The sequence below is a fragment of the Pygocentrus nattereri genome, chromosome 25 (genome assembly GCF_015220715.1).
Source record: "Pygocentrus nattereri isolate fPygNat1 chromosome 25, fPygNat1.pri, whole genome shotgun sequence".
NCBI lineage: Eukaryota > Metazoa > Chordata > Actinopteri > Characiformes > Serrasalmidae > Pygocentrus > Pygocentrus nattereri.
The window spans coordinates 18517577-18539417 of NC_051235.1; the positions used below are offsets into that span (position 1 = coordinate 18517577).

Genomic DNA, 21841 nt, shown 5'->3' on the forward strand with positions numbered 1-21841 from the left:
TTTTTATTTACATTGTGTACAGCGTCCCAACTGTTTTCGGAAATGGGGTTGTAGTTATAATAGGCCTCTATGTAATTTTCTGTTAAATATGTTTTCTGCCTTTTCTCTGAGGCTGGAAAATTAGTAACTTCTACTGGGCAGTCATGGGCTGAAGGTTAGGGTAGGGAACCAGCCTTGTGACCAGAAGGTCGCCGGTTCGATCCCCAGAGCCAACGGCATATAACTGAGGTGTCCTTGAGCAAGACACCTGCGGATTGGGGGCGGCCCACCGCTCCTGGCAAGTGTGCTCACTGCCCCCTAGTGTGTGTTTGCTCACTAGAGTGTATGTGGTGTTTCACTTCACGAATGGGTTAAATGCGGAGGTGAAATTTTGTGGAACTAATAAGGGTCACTTAAACTTAATGGCTGTTATGACAGGAAATTAAATAATTTACACAATACTGTACATGAATATAGTGGTTCTCATGACATCACAGACAGATTTTAAAACAGGTTTTGCAGCTTAGTTTTGGGCTATAAACTTACACATTACATGTGAATAATTGAGCGAGAAAGCTGAGGAGTCACTGAAGTGAATACCGTCTAACTCAGTGCACAGGGGAACAGAACAGCCTAGAACAAACTGGTTCTGATCTCCACCGCTGTTCTGTTGTGTAATGAAACTTGTGCAAGGCCTAGCTTCCATTGAATCATTTCCCATTGTGTCACTTCCCATCTCACAACACAATTCTTTCAATTATTATTCTGGCTGTGATTGGATGCTCTTTGTCTCTGCTGATATTATAGGCTTTCCTAGAGCATTCCATACTCATGATTCAAGCTTGTATTAAGATGCAGCTGTGCACTTTCTGTGTATTTACTGCTCTCTCGCTCTTTCTCTCTCTCAAACACAGACAGCTCAGACGGTGCTACTGGTCGTAGCAGCGTTCCTCTTGTGCTGGATGCCCCACCACATTATCGCCATGTGGGTGGAGTTTGGTGACTTTCCGCTGAATGACGCCTCCTTCGCCTTCCGCATCGTATCGCATTGTCTGGCCTACAGCAACTCTTGTGTCAACCCCATCCTCTACGCCTTCCTGTCAGAGAACTTCCGCAAGGCGTGCCGGCAAGTGTTCACCTGCCACATCTTCTATCCTCCCCCACCGGTGAAAAAAATAGCACGAATCAGGATGGAGAACTTCTCTACCACGCACTCCACCACCAACGTGTGAGAAGAATCCTGTGCATGGCAAGCTCCGCCAAAGCTGAACATGAGCCACTGTTTACAGTTTGAGAAGAGCCTTAAAATTGTGCCCAATCAAAACAGCCAAATTGCTTGTCATTACTTACATCAGAGGTACAACAAAGCAGCCGTGCCTTGTACACCTGCCTGCATGCTCGTAATCTTCCAGTGCCGCTGGCATTAGAAGGATGACTATCCTATTAACGCTCCTACCTATTCACAGGTAGTCTTGGAGCCTTGGAGAACCGAAAGTAATTATGTCCTCAAGAAGATTCAAATTGCCACATTTTCATTTTGCACATGCTCCGGCCAAGAGGGGCCAGGTGACGCTGAAGCCGTCTGGAATGATGTGGCTAAGAAGGCCTTTGGGGAAGAGAAGGCTAATTTGTAAAGAGATGTGGATTTAAATTAGATAAGACTTGAGAGACGTGCAGAGAGAAGAGCCAGCACTGAAGAAGACCCTCACTTCAGACATACTGGGGTTTTTTTGTTTGTTTTTTTTTATCTCAATTTAGAAAAAAAAAAACTTGAAATATTACAGTAATTGTGTTGTAATTTGTGAATATTTTAGAGACATGAATTAATCAAGCTTCTAACTATTTCTGTGGATAAAGATGCTGTAAACTAAGCTGTAAGCACAAGTGGCTGTCCAAATTCATTTAACCAGTGCTACACTAGTCTGTGTTGTTTCATGTGCCAGATGTTTTGTTTTAAATGGTTAAATATGTGTTAATGTAAAGCCTGTATACCTTCGTAGCCTTTATCACAATAAAAGAGCAGACACAGACACAGATCCCTTTATATATATATTTAGAACTCATACAACCAGAACAAACCCAGGCATATTTACTGATGGCTACACTGTATCTTATCTTGAAATAAATGTTTGTGGAACACCAACACACCAGTGTTCTGTTATTCCCACAGCTGAAATTTAAGCAAGCATCTGGTGTCAGGGAACAGCTCGGAGATGTTGCAATGAGACTGCAGAGCTAATACAAAGCAGGTACCTTCACAAAAACACTCCCAGCCCCGGTAATTTCTCCCTTTGATGTGCAAAGGACACAAAGCAGGCGAGACAGGAGAGAGACAAGCAGGTCACTTTCTTCCTGGCGGAATCTTTTCAAATGAGGAATCGCAAGCAGTGTGTAAGATAATCCCACTGAGGCCTTCTGTCTTTCTCCAAAATGCTCTCTGACATGGCAACTTTTAATGTCTCTAAAAGCATGAAAAGCCATAAATTGCAGCTGAAAAAAAAAAACAAAAAGGAAAAACTTAATGCTTCATGAAAGAAAGAAGTCTTACATGATGAAATTTGTCTGTGAAAAAGTCGTGAAGCAGACTTTCTTTTGTGTTCTCGGCTCCTTCTTTGTGATAGTGCTCCACCTCTGAACAGAATCCAAGGAGATATTTCACAAAAAAAGTCAAAACTGGATTGAATTGACCGTGAATGAAAGGTGATTGAAAGGAATGTCACCAAAGTCTATTGGACAAACTTGACCTTAACCCCAGGTTATCTGGCTTGCTGAGAAATCCTGCTTGTGAAATACTGCCCAGGGAGGCACTGAACTTTAGAGCCTGGTTATCCAGACAAAGATTAAACCTAGGCCTAGACTACACATCATTCTGAATGGAGTTTCTCCATGTAGTCTACAAAGCTGACCCACAATGTACTGTGCAAAAGTGAGGCCACTCCTCATTCATCTAATTTCCAGTCAAAACAGAATTTAAGAACTATTTATTTTTCAGAGATTTTTCTAAGGAGATATAAGATAATCCACCTGCATAAAGAAAGTGAAAGTCAGTGGAAAACAGGAGTTTTCCAAACTTGAATTCAAACAAGTTATTAAAAGATGCAGAGAAAACAGGCCTCCTAACAACCAGGCACGGCCTAGTAGACCACAAAGACTGTCATGATCAGTTAACCAGTACTTAAAGCTTTCAATCAAGGTCCACAGGTATTTCTGTCCATGCTTGAGAAGACAACACTGTGAGTCTGTGCATTAACTTGTGTTTTTGCTGACTGGATCAGTTTCAGAATTCACTGAAGAGCCAGGTGTAAACACCTCCTGGATGCATTGTGTTTGAGTTATGATCAGATCACTCTGATTATATTCTGAGGTGGTCAGAGATGGATCTTGACCACAGAATGTGTTTTCGTTACCCAGAAATGTGTCCACTGAGCTGACCAGCAGGTAAGATTTTAAACAAGAAACTAAAGATGGAGGACACACAAGGCTGAGGTTAGCCCCAAATCAAGAGCTTCCATGCACTCGAGGCTGGTGATCGCATCCAAGCTGAGCCTGTCCACTCCCAAAACTTATCCAGATGCAGACATGAAACACAGTAATGCAAGGTGTAAACAGGCTCTATGGGTCTGTACGAATGTGTAGCTGTCAATAAGCTATTACTGGGAAAAGGAAATGGACAAAACAAAGAAAATTTGAAAATCAAACAAGCTGCTGCTGTTTTCAGAACAATGAACTGACCGACCCAGAGTCCAGGCCTCAACATTGCCGATCCCTTGGTTGATGGGAATCAGAAAATGCAACCAAAGACTGAATTTTGGAAGTGTGAAAAAATATCCCTGCAGATTACTCTGGAAAACTGAAAGCAAGAAAAGCAAATGGAAGCTGTGAATAAAGTAAAAGGTAGATGTACTAAACATTGATCATTTTGAAGTTCAATTAAGTTGTTTAATTTTGTTAAATATCTTGATGCTGTCAGAACCAAAACCTTGTAACTTCACAACAGAAGATAAATGCAACTTTGAATGTAAGTTAAGTTTGACAAGATTTTTAATATTTATGAACTATTTCTATTCATCATAACATTTAATACAATTTAAAGGGTAACTGGGGTGTCAAATTATGCAAAAAAGTTAAAAACTACAAAAAACTGGGGATCCGCATGACAGTGATGCTTTCTGCTTATTCTGATGCTGAAAAATGAATAACTTACTGAACACACTTAAAGGCTGTTGTGATTGGACGTTATATAAATGGTGGTCTCTGACTTGCACAGTACTGGATGTGTTAAAAACCAACAGGCCTGTTTAAAGCTGGGTGCTATTCCTGGATGAAGAAGTTAGTCAGCACTACTCTGAAGCCACCACTGTTTATACTGCTTCAAATCAACGTTTACAAAAAGTTCTCTCCTCTGGGTGATGACATCACACATTTGCAGGGTAAATACAAGACTCATGGCAACCCTCCTGTGCTATGATAAACAGAGGGTGGTAGAGCGTGCCCTCGCTCCTCCGTCTCTTGCGCATGCATGCTGACACACACACACACACACATCATTTACACTGCAGTGATGTTTTATAGTGTAGCATCACAGTGAGTTCCCTGCATTAACACCCCCCCAACCAAGGTATTTCCACAAATAAGACCACACCTCAGGCTATGAAAGTCAAAGTCAAAACATTGGGGAGTGCACATAAAAGAGTGAGCTGAAACTCCTGTTTGCTTCATAGAACACCTAAGACTACTTTTTAAATCTAGTGAGACTTGACTGTCCTGAATGAAATTGTGAAAATCATTAGTTTTAAACTATTTAAATGTACAATAAGTGTGAAAAACACCTGAACACTGTTGAATACTCACCTTTTCTACAGCACTTAGGCCACCATTAATGTATATATCCACATGCAAAGTACAACTGAACTGAAAACAGGAATTGCAAATCCTGTAATAGACAATTGAATTAACATTCTCCATGAATTGCCAGTGAGTAGTTGCCAATTTAAATGATTAGGTCTATTTTTAAATATTTATTTTGCTCCTGTGTTTTCTATTTATTCTACATCTTCATTTCAGACTTTCAAGATTGCCATTGAAGCAAAGATTAACCGAAAAATGTTGGCATTTAGATTTTTCAATTAATCACTACTCACAAGTCTACCATATGGGAGACCTGAGTTTAGCCAGGACGTTTTCACACCACTGAAGAACTTTTTTGGTTCCTTAAAGACACTTTCAGAGAAAGAAGCATTTACTGTTAAACAGCTGTGTGACTGTGAGGAATCGTTTTAAAGTTTAAAGAACCTCCACATCATGTAAATGTTCTACATCAACTAAAACTTTCTCCTAGAAACGTCAACCAGGCTGACGAGCCATTTAGGAACTTAATGCTACTAATAGCATTCGTGCCTGACACCAGAGTTTGAAAAGGAAAAAGTGAAACTAAAGGCATTAACTGCTGGAACCAAACCTGAACGATTAACATTTTAACACATTCTCTATCTGTTCTACTGTGAATGTATAAGGTTATGCTGAAACCAAAATGAGGGTAAGCTTTACCCCCCAGGAAAAATTAAATTAATTAAAATTAAATTAAAAATTAAATTTATTAAATGTGGAATAAATACCTCAATAAAAATTGTCTTCATAAGCAATGAAACTCAGGGCGATCCTAATATTCCTAAACAAGAACATACACAAGCAATGAGGACTCATGCCAGTCCACAAGCTGTGCCTTGGCTAACACTGTAAAAGTTCTCCATCAGTTAAAAGATTTCCCAGAGTCAACCCAAGAACCATTATTCTTAATGATGGAGCTCCAGTAGCGCTCTAGCCTGGGACACCAGAGTTTGGACAGTATAAAAGTGAAATTAAAGGCACAATTAAATGCGTTAATGACGGGAACAAAACATGAATGGTAACATTTTAACCAGAAAAACATTTAAGTACAATCAATCCTAAAAGCAATTTACATTCAAATCAACAATCTGCATCATATTATTCCAATTTTATTCAACTTTCTTTTAAGAGTAAAACCAATAATTCACTGTTCGGTTAAATTATTATGACACATAACAGAAGTCTCTAGTTATTACTATGTTAGGTGTTCTAAACAAGCCGTTTAAATACATGAATTTCAAAAAGGGGGTCTGTGCATTTGTGTGTTCACTTTGTCTCCTGTGAATCTGCTTTGGGGCTGGTTTTATGAATCTCTTTGTTCATTCCCGGTAAACACATTCTTCTCCTGGCTGCAGTCTCAATGCTCTGTACCAGCTCTACGTCCCATGGATGAGTAACAAAACTGAGAACGTGTCCTCCATCTGAGCCTCCTGCCCTGCCCACACGACCTGCACGGTGGATGTAGTCCGTATGAGACTCAGGGAAGTCATAGTTGACCACCAACCCCACCCTTTGTGTGTCAAGTCCTCGGGAAGCGATGTCAGTGCAGAGCAGAACATCAACGTGACCTTTCTGGAACTTCTGAAAGATTCCCTCTCTCATTGCTGCCGGCATTTCTCCCTGAAGCCGCATGTGACGGACGCCCATCTCTTCCAGCGTGTAGCCTAGCCAGTTGACGGTGGCTGCTGTATTGCAGAAAACTAACACACCTCTCTTTTCAGGCTCCACTTCCTTTAGGGCTTGGTGAAGCTCCAGGACCTTCTCAGAGCCCCTAACTTTCAGAAACGTCTGTTTGACATGCGGCATCAGGTAATGCAGCATCCGGCTCTTGACCGTCACCAAGCTTCCCAGATCAGTTACTTTGCTGAGAAGTTCTCCAACTCCTCCAGGGAAGGTAGCACCCACCACCACCAGCTGGGCTTTAGGGGTCGGGCCAGCCATCTCAGCGAGGCTGGCAGCTACCTGGGTTTGGGACAGGATTTTCTCCAGCATGTTTACAAAGCTGGTGTCAAACATGGTGTCTGCTTCATCCACTACCACGAAACGGAGCTCACTCAGACCCACCAGGCGCCGCCATAGCGCCTTCAGCAGGGCTCCAGGGGTGGCTACTAGAACGTGTGGCTGACCGTGGGAGAACGCAGCTTTGATATTCCCAATCCCATGCCCTCCTCCCACTACCTTCACCTGCAAGCCAAACGGTTGACCCATGGCCCTCGCGACTGACGTGACCTGCTCTGCCAGCTCTCGGGAAGGCACAAGAACTACGGCCTGTGTCCTCTGCTCCGAGTGTACTGCTTCTAGTTGCGTCTCATGTAACTTTTGGATAACGGGGAGGAGGTAAGCCAGCGTTTTTCCACTACCTGTCTCTGCAGCACACAGGACATTATGTCCCTGCAGCAGTTTGGGAATCGTCTGCAACTGCACAGTTGTGGGATGAGTTATATTTAGGCTCTGCAGAGTCTCTACCAGTTCAGTGCAGAGGTGAAGGCTGCTGAATGTCCTTCTATGAGCAGCTCGCTCGCGTCCAGCCTTCTTACTCTCCTCCGCACAGTCTGAAACAAACGGCGGGGCGTCCTGCGTGCTGTTTATGACAAAATAGTCCCCAAATGACTTGCTGCTTTTCCAGCCTTTCGAGGCGAGAACTGGTGCTTCAAACTTCCCCAGGGTGTAGCTAAGAGACTGGTTGTGCTGTGGGTTCTTGCTCTTTATCAGCAGCCTGCCAGGTCTCACTGTAGGCACTCTGGCGAAGCTCTTGTTTTTCACCTGTCCGACGTTCTCTATCCGCTCCTGCATGTGTCGCGGGATGCGGATCACAGCAGGCTGGGAAGCTGCCGTAGATGACTGACGAACCCCGCCGCTGGAAAACAGAGTCTGAACACAAACTAAAGGACCTAAACATCTCGACGGGTAGCAGTTTTGCCGCATCAACTGCTCGGAAACCAGGCGACGGCAGAAAGTCTTGGCGGAATGCATTTCTGCTCAGTGAAGTTCACCTCAGCTAACGGCTGACAGCTAACCGCTAAACCGAGACGCGGCGGATCAGCGCTGTAAAGCGAAACTAAGGTAAACTGTCCGAAAAAACGTAAACCTACATTTTCTCACATTGTTTATCACTAAAAACCTCAAACCCGTTCATGACTGCTGTGTGCGCTCTCACATGTAGCGCTGCGGCTTCGCACCGGCGCTGTCTGATGATGACAGAAAACAGGACGTGCTGACAAACGCTATAATAAAAGACCCAGCCGTCCTAAACGTGTCTTTTGCTGCGTTCAGCGTGATCTCGGACTTTTTAACTTTTTTTAAATTATTTTTATTGTGTTCATTTATTCATGAAACATTTTTAATACTACGTTCATGATAACTACTTTAAGTACTACTCAATTTGACGGACTTGTAAACTATTTATTTATTGACACAACTTACAATGCTGACGTTAAGTTGATGATAACTGAACTCAGACTTTTAAGTGTTTCCATTTTTCATTTGTTTATTTTCATTTTATTTACTTATTTTATTTCTTCGTTTATTTTTGTACACTCGGCAATTTACTGTGCTGTGTTCATCATAACTTTGAACTCGGACTTTTAAACTGTTTTCATGTATTTACTTACTTATTTAGTTACGTTTGAATACTCAGCAACTTACAATGTTAAGTTCGTGATAACTGCGAACCTTTTAAACTTTTAAACTCTTTTTCATTCATTTATATTTTTTTCATTATTTAAATTTTTTCATGTATTTATTTTTGCATAGCGACTTGCAATGCACAATATCGCGTTCGTGATAGCTGCGAATTCTGACTTTTCAAACTGTAATGTTTAAGTATGTATGTATGTATTTATTTATTTACAGACGCTCGCGAATTACAATCAATACATATTATAGGTAGATCTTTATGGTACATGGCAGAGCAGCACAGCACAGCATAGCAATAGTACTTAAAACATGTAAACATGTGTGTGTGTATATATATATATATATATATATATATATATATATATATATTATGTTGCATCTTCATGCCGAAGCAAATTCCTAGTCTGTGAATCCTGTTCATTGACAATGGCAATGAAACTTCTTCTGATTCTTCTTCTGATTCTGAGATATATATATATATATATATATATATATATATATATATATATATATATATATATAAAACACAGTTTAGCCTGGTAAAATGCAAAATGAACTTCTCTGAGTATCTTGTGACATGTAGATTTTCCATGTTTTAAAAACAAACATAAATTTGCATTGAACTCTCAGAAAGACAGTAGAAGTAGACGTGATGGGTAGACGGACCTGCTGAAAGAATGCTTCCCATCAGAGTAACACAGTTTAAACTGGGACCAGATCCAGGGATGTAAAAAAAAAAAAGGTGTGGCAAAAATTCGCTGTGATGAGGATACAATATGGACATGCATTTCACAGGCTCAGTTTTCTTAGCTGGAAACCTTTATTTTTTGTTTAGTCTCCAGCTTGTTGACGGCTCCACTGTTTCTCTGCGGCTCATGAGCGAGTAATAATGAGCTGAACGCAGCATTAGCTTGGAGTTCATCTGACCTGTTGTCATGCTTTTTCTGTTGGCATGAGTGCATTTTTACAGCAAGGGTACAATGGGTTCATGTTTATAATATCCTCATTACATTATGCACATAATTCCTTTCCAGTGTAACATCACACAAAAAAATAAATGAGTTCTGTTTTAGATCTCATTAAAAGACTAGCTTATTTATTCTGATGCAAAGTTTTAATGAATAGTAATAAGTGTATAATATGCAGCTGTATTTAGTGTCAACAGGACAGGCTAACTAAACATTGCACAGCAGAGTTTTTCACACGATCTTGAATGCTGGTGTTCAGCTGTGCTCCTCAGTAAACTGTGTCACACAGGTTCGTTGGTTAAAGTTAAAGATGTGCCATTCTTCGGACATGACTGTTTAAATTGGGCCATTCTGTGCAGATAGCTTGCATTTCTGAAAGCAGCTTGAAACAACACTATGGTGATCTACCGGTTCCTCGGTTTCTTTGAACAGCAATTGAGTTGTGCTTTAATTTTCAGGCATTATTCATTCTAAATGTCAAAGCCAGAGAAGTCCATTTAAGATAATGGCAAGACTCCAGTGTAAGTGGACATATTGAATTGACAGCAAAGACCAGTTCATCCACAAAAAAAAAAAAAAAAAAATAGAAGGGCCCCTCACAGGGTTAACAGGTAATATCCTAGTCTGTCAGACCTGATTCAGCCAATACATTAAAGGCAGGTTTGCTAGGTTTGGTTGGAACTCGTCTGAGCAGGGTGTTAGCCCTCATCTGAGCTGGGCAATAGAAATATTAGCACTCTAAATGGGCCCCCATAGGGGCCGTGAGGAGATGATGCCTCCCTGGATGGAAAACTGTGCCCCTCGGTTTTGTCTTGCAACTAAGGGTGCATTCACATTATGCAATTCCCAGTTGCCTTGTCCCATGCCTGAGCATGAGTGTCCCTCCTTCCCACTCCCCTGGACTGCGTTCGCTTAGTACTTAAAATTCTAGGTCAATCAGCTTACGTCATCACGATGCAATTTTTTGTACAGAAAAAAGTGGTCTCACACAGCATTAGTAATACAAAATAGCTGGGACGCTGTGCAGAATGTAAATAAAAACAGAATGCAATGATATACAAATCATGTAAACCATATTTTTAAAGTAAAATACTACCAAAGACATAATTTCACATGTTGAAACTGAGACATTTTATTCTTTTTTCAAAAGGATATGCCCATTTTGAATTTGTTCAGACAACACTGAACCTCTTTCAGTGGAGTGTCCAATTAAACCCTCGAGCAAAGTGGAAGTGTTTACATAAATGTTTTGTCAGACTTTTGTGTCCTTTTTATCATCCAACGCATAATTAGAAAGATAATTAGCTTGATATCAAGGCCAGAAAAAAATGTCTTATTAGATAAGTGCAGCCTGTACCCTTTGCATAAGACACTTAGCAATACATATTTACATATTAAGTCCTCTATGTCTGGCATACAATGTCATAATTACTTCCACTCCATCCTTTGGGTGCAGCCATATCGTTAAAAGAAAATTCTGATCTACTTTAAAGTAATAAAAATTCCTGACGCTTGAGTTGTTAAATTTGGTGACCCCAGAGCAGGTTAATTCAAAACTCCAATTACCTTCTGACTTTTGGGAGTGTCTGATTTAATCTGTTAAGTTTGATTAAGTGATACTTTTTTCATCCCACAAATGGAGAAATTCCACCTCTGCATTTAACCCAATCCATGAAGTGAAACACCACATACATACTAGTGAATACACACACTAGGGGGCAGTGAGCACACTTGACCGGAGTGGTGGGCAGCTCTATCCACGGCGCCCGGGGAACAATTGGGGGTTCAGTGTCTTGCTCAAGGACACCTCAGTCATGGACTGTCGGCTCTGGGGATCGAACCAGCAACCTTCCGGTCACAGGGCCAGTTCTCAAACCTATATATATATAAATACGTGTCTGGGGTCCACACTTTGTTATGGAGTTGCTTCCCTTACTGGGGTATTAGATGTCAATGAAGGAAACATGAATGAAGCAATGTACTGAGACATATTACATTAAAATTTAGTCTTGGAAAGGGGAAAAGATAGATTTTTCAACAAGATAATGATCCCAAAATAACTTCATAGCCTGGTTTCTAAAAAAGGTGAAGGTTCTGGCATGGTCCTGCTCCTGACTTAAATCTTCTTGAAAGTATATCTCTGTATCGCTGAAAAAGTTAAGTCAATAGAGCCAGAATTTTTTACAAGTCATTTTGGGCTGTTTCTTTTGGTCCAGTCATCATGAGATTTACACACAATGTAACGAGCAACAGGTATTTTCGAATTATGTCAAAAACTGAAAAACTACAAAAATGGAGATGGTTTTCTTCCGACAACAGCGATATGTATGTTCATCAAGAGTGACCGTGATAAAACTGAAGATGTTTTGTCAAGAGGAATGACCAGAATTAAAACACAGTGCTGGAAAAAGTTAAAGTAGATGTCCAATCTAAGCCATGCAATGGTCTGGTCACTGAGCAGCATGGAGAGACTTCCATTTGGTTTTGCAAGTGTGTGTTCTTCTGTCAAACAAGAAGCTGTTTAAGCTTGTAAATTATGCAACCAATTAAATATATATCTCACCCTAATGTCATCCCTGCAAGAGATTTGTACCTTCATGATATAAAGATAAAACAAATATTTACTAAACCTTTAAGATGAAGTCAATGCATGAGCATTAAGCTGCTTTTTATGCTGAATCTACTGTAAATACGTGGATGCTGCAGAGAAGCTGGGCTGAAAGTGTCAGTGATGGTTCCGATTACAAATGGGTTCAAGGACAGGGAGTGACCTGAGGGCTTGCCCAGAGGGAAAAACAGCACTGTTCAATCTTCAAACACTTCAATCTTTTATTCCTGATGAAGTGGCATCCTCTCATACACACACAAGGCCTTCTATTAATCAGGGAATAAAGCTGGCCTGCTGCCTTTCCAGGAATTTCACTCAAGTGGTTTTTAATAGTCCCAAGGCCATCAGCGTCTCGTAAGGAGAGCAGGAGGATGAAGAGACACAAGCAGGTCTCTCCGAAAATCCCTACAGGACCTCAGAGAGACACCCACAATCGAATGCATGAATACAATTCCAACAAACAACTTTGAGTATCTGTATAGTGTCTTCCAGCCAAAAAATGTGGATAAGTTATACATATATATATATATAACCCATATATACACCCACATACCTTCACCCCCATATATTTATCCACCCCTATATATACACCTACGCACACATACCCCCACACATATATACACTCCTACATACATATATACACACACATATATACATACACATATCACCCCAATATGTACACACACACACCCATATATACACCCCCCCACCCCCTAGATGTACACGTTCACCCACCCATACAGAAAGAGATAAGGACATAGACGCACAATCATCCACATCCATACACCCTCTGAGGTGGGGGTGAATGGAAAGCCCACCCAGGACCGGCTTGTATATGGATGCACACAAGGGACGAATGCGCGCGGGCGCACAGACGCCCACACCCACCCAAACATACAATGCTGCACGACCGGCACTGGCGTCCAACCCTCCGCCCCGGCAGGGAGCAGGAAACGGGTGAGGGATGACCTTCCCACCCTTCCACCCCCAGTGAAGTGTTGAGTGCAGGAGTTGGTGTATATGAATGTGGGGTAGTGTGTGATATTATGGTGTAGTTAAAATTGGGGGGACAGGTGTGGGGGCAAACATGGGCAGAGCCCCGGGCCACTGGTCTGCGGTGTAGTTATATGCTTCCAAGTGTGTGGGAAGAGTTTAGGGAACGCCCTCTTCTGTTCCAGCATGACTGAGCCCTAGTTCACAAAGCAAGGCCCATAAATTCATGGTTGGATGAGTTTGGGGTGGAAGAACTTGACTGGCCCACACAGAGCCCTGACCTCAACCCCATCGAACACATTTGGGATGAACTAGAACAGAGATTGTGAGCCAGGCCCTCTCGTCCAACTTCAGTGTCTGACCTCACAAATGGTCTTGGAATGGACAACGATTACAACAGACACATTCCAAAGTCTTGTAGAAAACTGCCAGGAAGGGTGGATGCTATTATAGCTGCAAAAGTATAGCAAATTTGAAACAGAGAAATTTTGGTGTTTTTTGAAAACTGTTTGCCCGTTTAAATTTGATTGCAAGAACATGTTCCAAAATACGTTGGGAAGGGGACATGTGTATTGTTTAATAAAAAGCACGTGGAAGGATGTGAAAGAGTTTACTACTCTGTGAGACTGCACGAGCAAATAGTGCAACAATTCAAGTATAAAGTTTCTCAACACAAAATAGCAAAGATCTTTTCATCATCTACAGTATATAATATCATTAAAAGATTCAAAGAATCTGGAGAAGTCTCTTTATGCAAGGGACAAGGCTGAAAACCAGTATTTGCTGGCTGTGATCTTTGGCACTGCATTAAAAACTGATATGATTCTGCAGTGGAAATCACTGCATGGTCTCGGGAACCCCTCTGAAAACCACTGTCTGTGAAAACAGTTTGGCGCTGCACCCACAAATGCAGGTAAAAATTCTAAAACATGAAGAAAAAAGCATATATAAACAGGATCCAGAAATGCTGCCCCTTTCTCTGGGTCCTAAGCTCATTTAAAATGGACTGAGGGGAAGTGGAAAAGTGTCCTGTGGTCCAACAAATCAGCATTTGAAATTCTTTATGGAAATCATAGACACTGTCCTCTGGACTAAAGATCACACATCTGTAAAGGCGCCATTAATGCTGAACGATAGGTACATGTTTTAGCAACATATGCTGCCCTTCAGATTATGCCTTTTTCAGCATTGCTCTGTATTAATGTATCATGGGCTGGAGGTTAGGGAACTGGCCCTGTGACTGGAAGGTTGCTGGTTCGATCCCCAGCGCTGATAGTCTGTGACTGAGGTGTCCTTGAACAAGACACCTAACCCCAATTGATCCCTGGGTGCCATGGATAGGGCTGCCTACTGCTCTGGCAAGTGTGCTCACTGCCCCCTAGTGCTCACTAGTGTGTATGTGGTGTTTCACTTCACGGATGGGTTAAATGCGGAGGTGAAATTTCCCTGTTTGTGGGATTAAAAAAGTGTCACTTGCCTTACCTGAAATAGCCCTGATGCTAAATTGGCCTGCTTACATTTACAGTGAAAAGTAAAAAATGGGAAAACATTTCACTTTAAAAACTACAGCAGTCAGTCTCCTCAGTGGCCAAGTGCTCACAGAGTGTTGTTAAAAGAAGAGGCGATGAAAGACGTGGTAAACATGCCCCTGTCCCAACTTTTTTGGAATGTGTTGTTGGCATCAAATTCAAAATGGGCATATATTTTTCAAAAAACATTTTTCAGCTTTCAAGCTAACAGTTCCAACATTTTTGATTTCATTTCAGTTTTAACATGATTTGTTGTTTTTGTACTATTTTCAGTGAAATGTAGGGTTTATATGATTTGCACATCATTGCAAATTTACATTTTTTTATTTACATTTTGCCCTTTTTTGACATCCCATTCTACAACCCCTTTTGCAAAAAATGTCATAAAAGCTTCAGTGTATCTATAGTGTATCTACTGAAAGTAGCATGCTAACCAGCTAGCCCCGGCCCAACATCTTGTAATATCACTTTGTGCCTCAAGTGGCGATGGTGAGTCACTGTAGCATTGAGTCTGCCATCTGTCCAGCACGAGAGGATGAAGAGGTATTTCTGTCCACACCTGCCAAGGAACTACAAAGAAAAGAAGTGATATAGAAAAGAAACAAAACTAAGAGTTAACTCTGGTGCTGCTGTTCACTGCAGGGGCAGCTTTTGGCGAGTAAAGTGATATGGTTTGATGCTGAACTCGCAACGAGTAAAAGAAGTAAAAGCAAAAGGAGGGGATGAGTGAAGAGGGAGTAGGAGAGACTGTGTCAAGTATGTGTATTTGGTGAAGAAATATTATTGATTTTCTATGTGTTAGACATGTTTTGTCAGCATGTATGTGAGACTACCCTTTTAAAGATTTTATGAATGGATATTACACATTTCATCAACACTTTAAAGTCATTAATACACAGCGTTAACACTGTTTTAGCTAATGAAGATGATTATCTGATCAAGCTGACAGTTTTTAAGCTGACTGGCGTAAGTTAGGCAAGCAGCAAGATCTGAGCTTCAACAATTTAAATAAATGTGGGCTCACTATTTGGCAAGCACCATTTTTCTGTTATAAACACTTTTATCTGATTTTTAAGATATTTATAAATTAACCAAATAACCATGAATAAGTGCATCTTAAACCATTCATAAACACTTAAATATTCTTAGTGTAAAATGGTACTGAAGTGTGTTCTGTGGCTGGTGTACTTCGGGTTTGAAAGGGCATTAACTACAGCAGCTTTCTGGCAGGCCAAGCATCAGACATCCTTTAGCCCACAGGCCTCACTTTGGGCAGCCCCTTTTATTAGCTACTTGAGGTTGTTAGACAAAAACTTAATTCACTGTATTGTTTTCTTAATGCTGAAAATACAATGGTTACCATTAAAGGTAATTTAACATTAATGTTATGACGTCTGTGATGACAATTACTGATAATGGTAGCACGTTGTTATATATAATATTACCAATTTATTACTACATGTTATATTACTGAATTCAAATTGTTATGACAACTCAGGACTGTGTATGACATCTAGCATGGCATGTTCATGGCACGGTTATGTCAGTGTAGCAGGGTTAGTAACGATTATCCTTCAGTAACCAAGTTACCAAAATGTTTTGCAAATACAGATGTCATAAAAAGGTCTTGCTGTTAATATATTATTAATTAATATTAATATAAATTTTACAAATCATTGTTGTCAAAAAAAAAAAAACATCTCTAAAATAATAACTTCACAGAAAAGAACAAAAACGTTTTTAACTTCTGCTAAAAGTTTGTGTAAAGATTCACTTTATTCCAAGTGAATTTGCATTCCTGTTGGTGTGCCTGAGACAGTCCAAATCTCCAGGCCAGCTGCCTTACTCACAGTGCAGCTTTGCTCCATTTACCAGGCCCATTAGCCTCTCTTAGCAACGGGTTAGGGGGTAATAGCACAGTGCATGCATGGGATCACCGGTGCTTCACAGAGGTGGTTTAACTCGGCATTGCGGTTCTATGAAGCACTCCAGCACGGCAAGGCACTCTTTGCAGCCACCCTAGGAATACATGCTGCCTAGCCCGTCATTCACTGCTGTGAGTAAGTGGGATGACAGGCACCCAAACCAAGATGGTATTCATTTCCACATTTTAACAGTGCAGTTAAATAAATATAGTACAAGACTGTGCTGTAAAAATGTACAGTGGTGTTGTCACACCACATTGTAAGTAGTTCAGTTTTTCTTCAGAGAAGACATTTTTGTGTTAGGTTGTATTAGGTTTATTCACCTAAAGACTATTATGTTGAAGATCCAGGACATGGATGGAATGGTGGGTTTTCTGTAGTATAGCATGCAGGCTGTGTTTTAGAGGCTGTGTCTTCTCTCTGTTTTCAGCAGATTAAAAAATAAAGCTGCATTATGAAGTTACTTCACCTTTACTGCCTACTTTTAGTAGCCCCAAAATGCGTATATCTGAATCCCAAACTTCTACATATTTTACACATCCTAAACATTTTCATACAGTGTAAAGGACAGGCATTGTGTTCAAATACTTAAAAAAAATAAAAATCAACAAAAAAAGAAAGACAGTTATGTATACAGGGCAGGTATTCAACATTCAGCTGTTTTTTATGTTTACTAAATTTCAGTTTACTAAGTTTTAGTACCATAGTACTATTACTATTACCCTCAGAGTAAAATTATGCAATTATGGACATTTCATCAGGCAGCATCTCATGTGGGCCTCACGCAGGTGTTTGCACAGTCCAGGCATGGCCCTGCAGTGCACGATGCTAATTCATGTAATAATGCTTAATTATCACTTCAACATAGTGAGTAGAAAGCTTTGAACATTTTTTTTATTTTTGAACAATTAACAAAAGCCCAACCTTGGGAATAATGCCAAACTCCTCTTGTGGTATCAGCACTCATGAGCACTCAAACCTTTCAGCTGTTTAAGCCACCTTTAGGCCAGAGTTTCAACATGTGCTCTTATAAACAAAACGGTTACATGATTATTTTGGCCAAACCTGCTCTTCATGCCAAGGAGGACACTTTGATGAACATGAAGGTGAGTGTTCAAAGTATAAGTATTAGAAAAAAGCTGCTTTATGTTAAAAGCTTTGCGCCTGTTTTTCTTCCTTAATTGAAAATGCAGTCAAGGTGTCCCTGAGTGTTTGACGATGCGTGTGATTGCTGCTTCTGATTAGATGTTTACAGCTTGTTGTCAGCCCTCACACGTTTCATTTACTCAATTTCTCACTTTGTGTAGCATTTGTCTTTCTACCCAGGAAGAAAGCAACTGGAACTCTGATTGATGGAGCTGCTCTTCTGTCTGAAAGGTAATGTTAATCATTTTGCCACTTATTATTGTGGTGATATTAAGTCAAATCAAATCAAATCAAATTTATTTGTACAGAATTTCAGAAAAGAAAAAGTTTTAACAGGAGTGTAAAAATGTAAACTATGACAGCTTAGCTAAAAGGTGAGAACCAGAAGGACACACAGACACGGCAGCACTCTGAAACAGTTTGGCATCCCTCCGCTCCACCGTCCACAAACCTGAGTGACCACGTGCGAGCAGCGGGATGACAGCACCAGCGTCTCAGTTTACTATAATTCCCTGTGTCCATGGACCCCTGGATCTGCTGCCTTTATCTAAGGGGGAACATTAGCTACCAAAAGCTAAACTGAACAAGCGAGTTTTCAGCCTAGTCTTAAAGATTGTGACTGTGTCTGAGTCCCGAACAGTTTCTGGAAGATCATTCCAGAGTTTGGGGGCTTTATAAGAAAAAGCTCTTCCCCCAGCTGAAGCCTTCTGAATTCTGGGGACTATTAATAAGCCAGCACTCTGTGACCTGAGTGGTTGTGATGGCTCATAATGAGAAAAAGGTCTTGTAAGTACTCAGGAGCGAGCCAGTGTAGGGCTTTATAAGTCAATAAGAGAATTTTATAATCAATACGGAATTTAACAGGTAGCCAATGAAGTGATGATAGCACTGGACTAATATGATCAAATTTTCTAGTTTTAGTGAGGACCCTGGCTGCGGCGTTTTGGACTAGTTGGAGTTTGTTTAAATTCCTGCTCGTACATCATGACAGTAGTGTGTTACAGTAGTCTAGCCTAGAAGTAATAAAAGATTTAATTAATTTTAATTTAAGATTAAATCTGGTAGTTTACTTCTTGCCAATTTTGGACCCAGAAGGAGAACCTCTGTTTCGTTACTGTTTAATAGGAGGAAGTTGCGTGACATCCAGCCTTTCACGTCTTTTACACAGTCCTCCATTTTCTTTAACCTGCATTGGTCATCAGGCTTTACAGTTGAGTATTGTCTGCATAACAATGAAAGTTTACGCCATGGTTACTTATAACTGTGCCTAACGGTAACATGTATAGTGTAAATAATAATGGTCCTAAAATAGACCCCTGCGGAATTCCAAATCTCACTTTTGAATAATTGGAAGATAAATTGTTCACACTAACGAACTGATAACGTTCTGTTAGGTAAGATCTGAACCATGATAGGGCCGTCCCTGTGACTCCAACCATGTTTTCTAACCTTTCTAAGAGAATATTGTGGTCTATTGTATCGAAAGCCGCGCTAAGGTCAAGTAGCACTAAGAGAGATATGTAGTCTTGATCAGAGGCAAGAAGTAGATCATTAGTTATCTTAACTAGAGCCGTCTCAGTGCTGTGGTGTGGCCTGAATCCAGATTGAAATTTTTCATATATATGGTTCTTGTGTAGATATGAACTAAGTTGTTGGGCCACAGCTTTTTCTAAGATCTTTGATATAAACGGTAAGTTAGAAACAGGCCTGTAATTAGACAAAACGGCAACATCAAGATTTGGTTTCTTGATCAGAGGTTTGATAACTGCTAGTTTAAAAGCTTTGGGAACATGGCCCAGACTAAGGGACGAGTTTACTATAGTTGAAATAGGGTTTATAATAACTGGCAGTACTTCTTTGAGTAATTTTGATGGAATTGCATCGAGTATGCAGGTTGTGCAGGTTGCAGAAGAGATAATCTTCTCTAGTTCTAGCTGTGGGAGTGATTCACTTAAGTGGTGATTATTTGGTGATATCTGCCAGCTCGGGTGGAACAGAAGCCTTTCTATGTGTTTTACTTCACCCTTCATGATAAACTGGCAGCTGTGTTTATGGCATACGTAATTAAATAACATATAATAAATAAATAATCAGCAAGCGGTACTGTAGTTCACCTCAACGAGACACGATGACAAAACATAGCATAACAAAAATACCTTTTAGTGCTGTTATGAATGCAGAATGTCTCGGAGAGACAAAAGCATGACATTTGAGAAATAAATGCAGCGAGAAGCTAAATTATAGGCTGCTGTGGTGAGATGGAGTTAAAGGTGTTAGTGGAGTTAAAAAAACTAACCCAGAAGAAAGAATGTCTTTCTTAAGATAGTCTTAAAGGAATAAAGCAGATCTCAATATTAGTGGGGGATCACTGATTTCTGAACTGTTTCTCCTAAACCCCCACCCCTTGGGAGAAAAGAGGGCAGGTTCTGGTGATAAACGAGAAAAGCCTGAGTTCTCCTTATGCACTGAGGAGTTCAGAGCTGTATGAGAAAATGATATTGTTTAGCTAAGACTGGACTAAGATGAGTCAGACATTTCCCAAAAGAGTTCATCCATACGTGTGACAATATTTTGGTCAAAGGGAGAAAATCTGAGTTTTATTCCTCAAGAGAGGAACTTCAAAAAAGGGCTTGGGTTTCACTCTGATTTCAAACAAAACTTTGACCCACATGAACCAGGTAATCAAGGCCTTCTAGGACATCAGGCTATCAAGAGCCATGTGTGCTGGATTGGAACTCTTCAGGGTGGTAGATCTCCAGGACCAGCTTTGAGCACCCCTGTACTGAAGTGTTAACATTATGTTTTATAAATATTGCATGTAAAATATATTTCAATCTCTTATTGCCGATATGTGCAGTATTATATAGCCCCGCTCCAGATTTCTGATGGAACAAAACTGCCAATGTTGCAAATGTTACAAAAAAATAATGTCCTTTTAGGCTTATACAGGATGAACCCAAAGCTGCTGACTTCTTGCATCCTAGTGCCTTTTTGCCACCTCAAATAAATAGAAGAGACTGTCAAACTCCTGAATACACCCTTAAAAAGGGGATCCTTTAAGGGTTTTTAGTAAAGGCAATGATTACATATAGAATCATGACAATTCAAAGAACCCTTAGAAAACTTTGATGGTTCTTTGCCTGGTTAAATAGTTGTTCACCATGACTGATGAATGTCTTCTAGTTAAATTCTATTCAGTGTTGATCTCTGTATTCCTTTCTAGTTTAGTCCTTTGTTGTTTGTTAGTTTAGACTACTTTACATGAATGTAAACAGTACATTACAGTTTCATTGTTTATTTAAATTCTGTATTGTTCTTGTAGTTTCACACTTTATCATTAAACCTGCTAATTACAACACACTGCCTGTTCCTTGGAGGACTTGGTGATGAGAAGAGTTTAGCTGGACTCCCGCGGCTCGAAGCACAGTATGGCAGCACAAGTTACAGCTCTGGTACTGGCCGTATAAATCCCCGAGATTCAAGGACTTTTGTTTTTTACATTTGATTTAAATTGAAGGGAGAATGAGTGGGGATAAAAACAAGAAAGCGAGGTCGGGGTTAAGAAGCGTCACAGGGCAAGAAACCGAGAAAGAAGCTGACGCTTCTGAAAATGGCGACACTGAAAATGAAGGAAGTGTGGAGGTGACGCTCGACTCCATTCGCAAAGTTGTGAGCGAGGCCGTGAGCGGCCGAGGATCTAGCCAGAAGAGGAGTCCCCTTGGGATCCGTTCGGGTGAAAAAAGGGATGGCGACACTGAGGAGTCCCTGACCAGGCTTCTCCCCTGGACAACGACCGGAGGGAATCGAGAGGAGAACAAATCCAAATTTCAAGAAGTAATAAGGAAGAAACTTGGTGGCTTTCAAAGGGTAGGTCAAGAGGAGGTGATGGATGAGGAATAAACAACACTATCCAAATGTAAGTGACACTGCTACCTCACTACGCAGTAAGCTTTGGTGTTATTAAAGGGCCGGAGCCAATATTGTGACTTTCCGCCCCAATGCCTTAGCACCTCTAGATTTCATTGTTTTTTTCTCTTTCTTTTCTTTTGCTAACGAGGGGTCCCACTATGTGGCCAGTTCCCCTCAGAGTTGGAGGAGATGGCCGTTCCTCCCGATTGGAAGCCCAGCTCATAATTTTGTTGAAACTGTATAATAGTTGTATATGTTTGA

At 40.6% G+C, this 21841-nt stretch overlaps 2 protein-coding genes across 2 annotated transcripts in view; one reads left to right on the forward strand and one right to left on the reverse strand.

Annotated features, from left to right (window-relative positions):
• Positions 1 to 2124, forward strand: part of galr1b (galanin receptor 1b) — a 91666-nt gene extending 89542 nt beyond the window's left edge. Inside the window, exon 3 of the mRNA XM_017706177.2 lies at positions 894 to 2124. Coding sequence (XP_017561666.1) covers positions 894 to 1211 — 318 coding nt within the window. The 3' untranslated portion in view covers positions 1212 to 2124. The remainder of the gene's footprint in view (positions 1 to 893) is intronic.
• Positions 2125 to 5885: 3761 nt separating this feature from the next.
• Positions 5886 to 8060, reverse strand: ddx28 (DEAD (Asp-Glu-Ala-Asp) box polypeptide 28). Its single transcript, XM_017706140.2, has one exon. The coding sequence runs from the start codon at positions 7837 to 7839 to the stop codon at positions 6133 to 6135; it is 1707 nt and encodes a 568-aa protein (XP_017561629.1). The 5' UTR covers positions 7840 to 8060; the 3' UTR covers positions 5886 to 6132.
• Positions 8061 to 21841: the final 13781 nt, after the last annotated feature.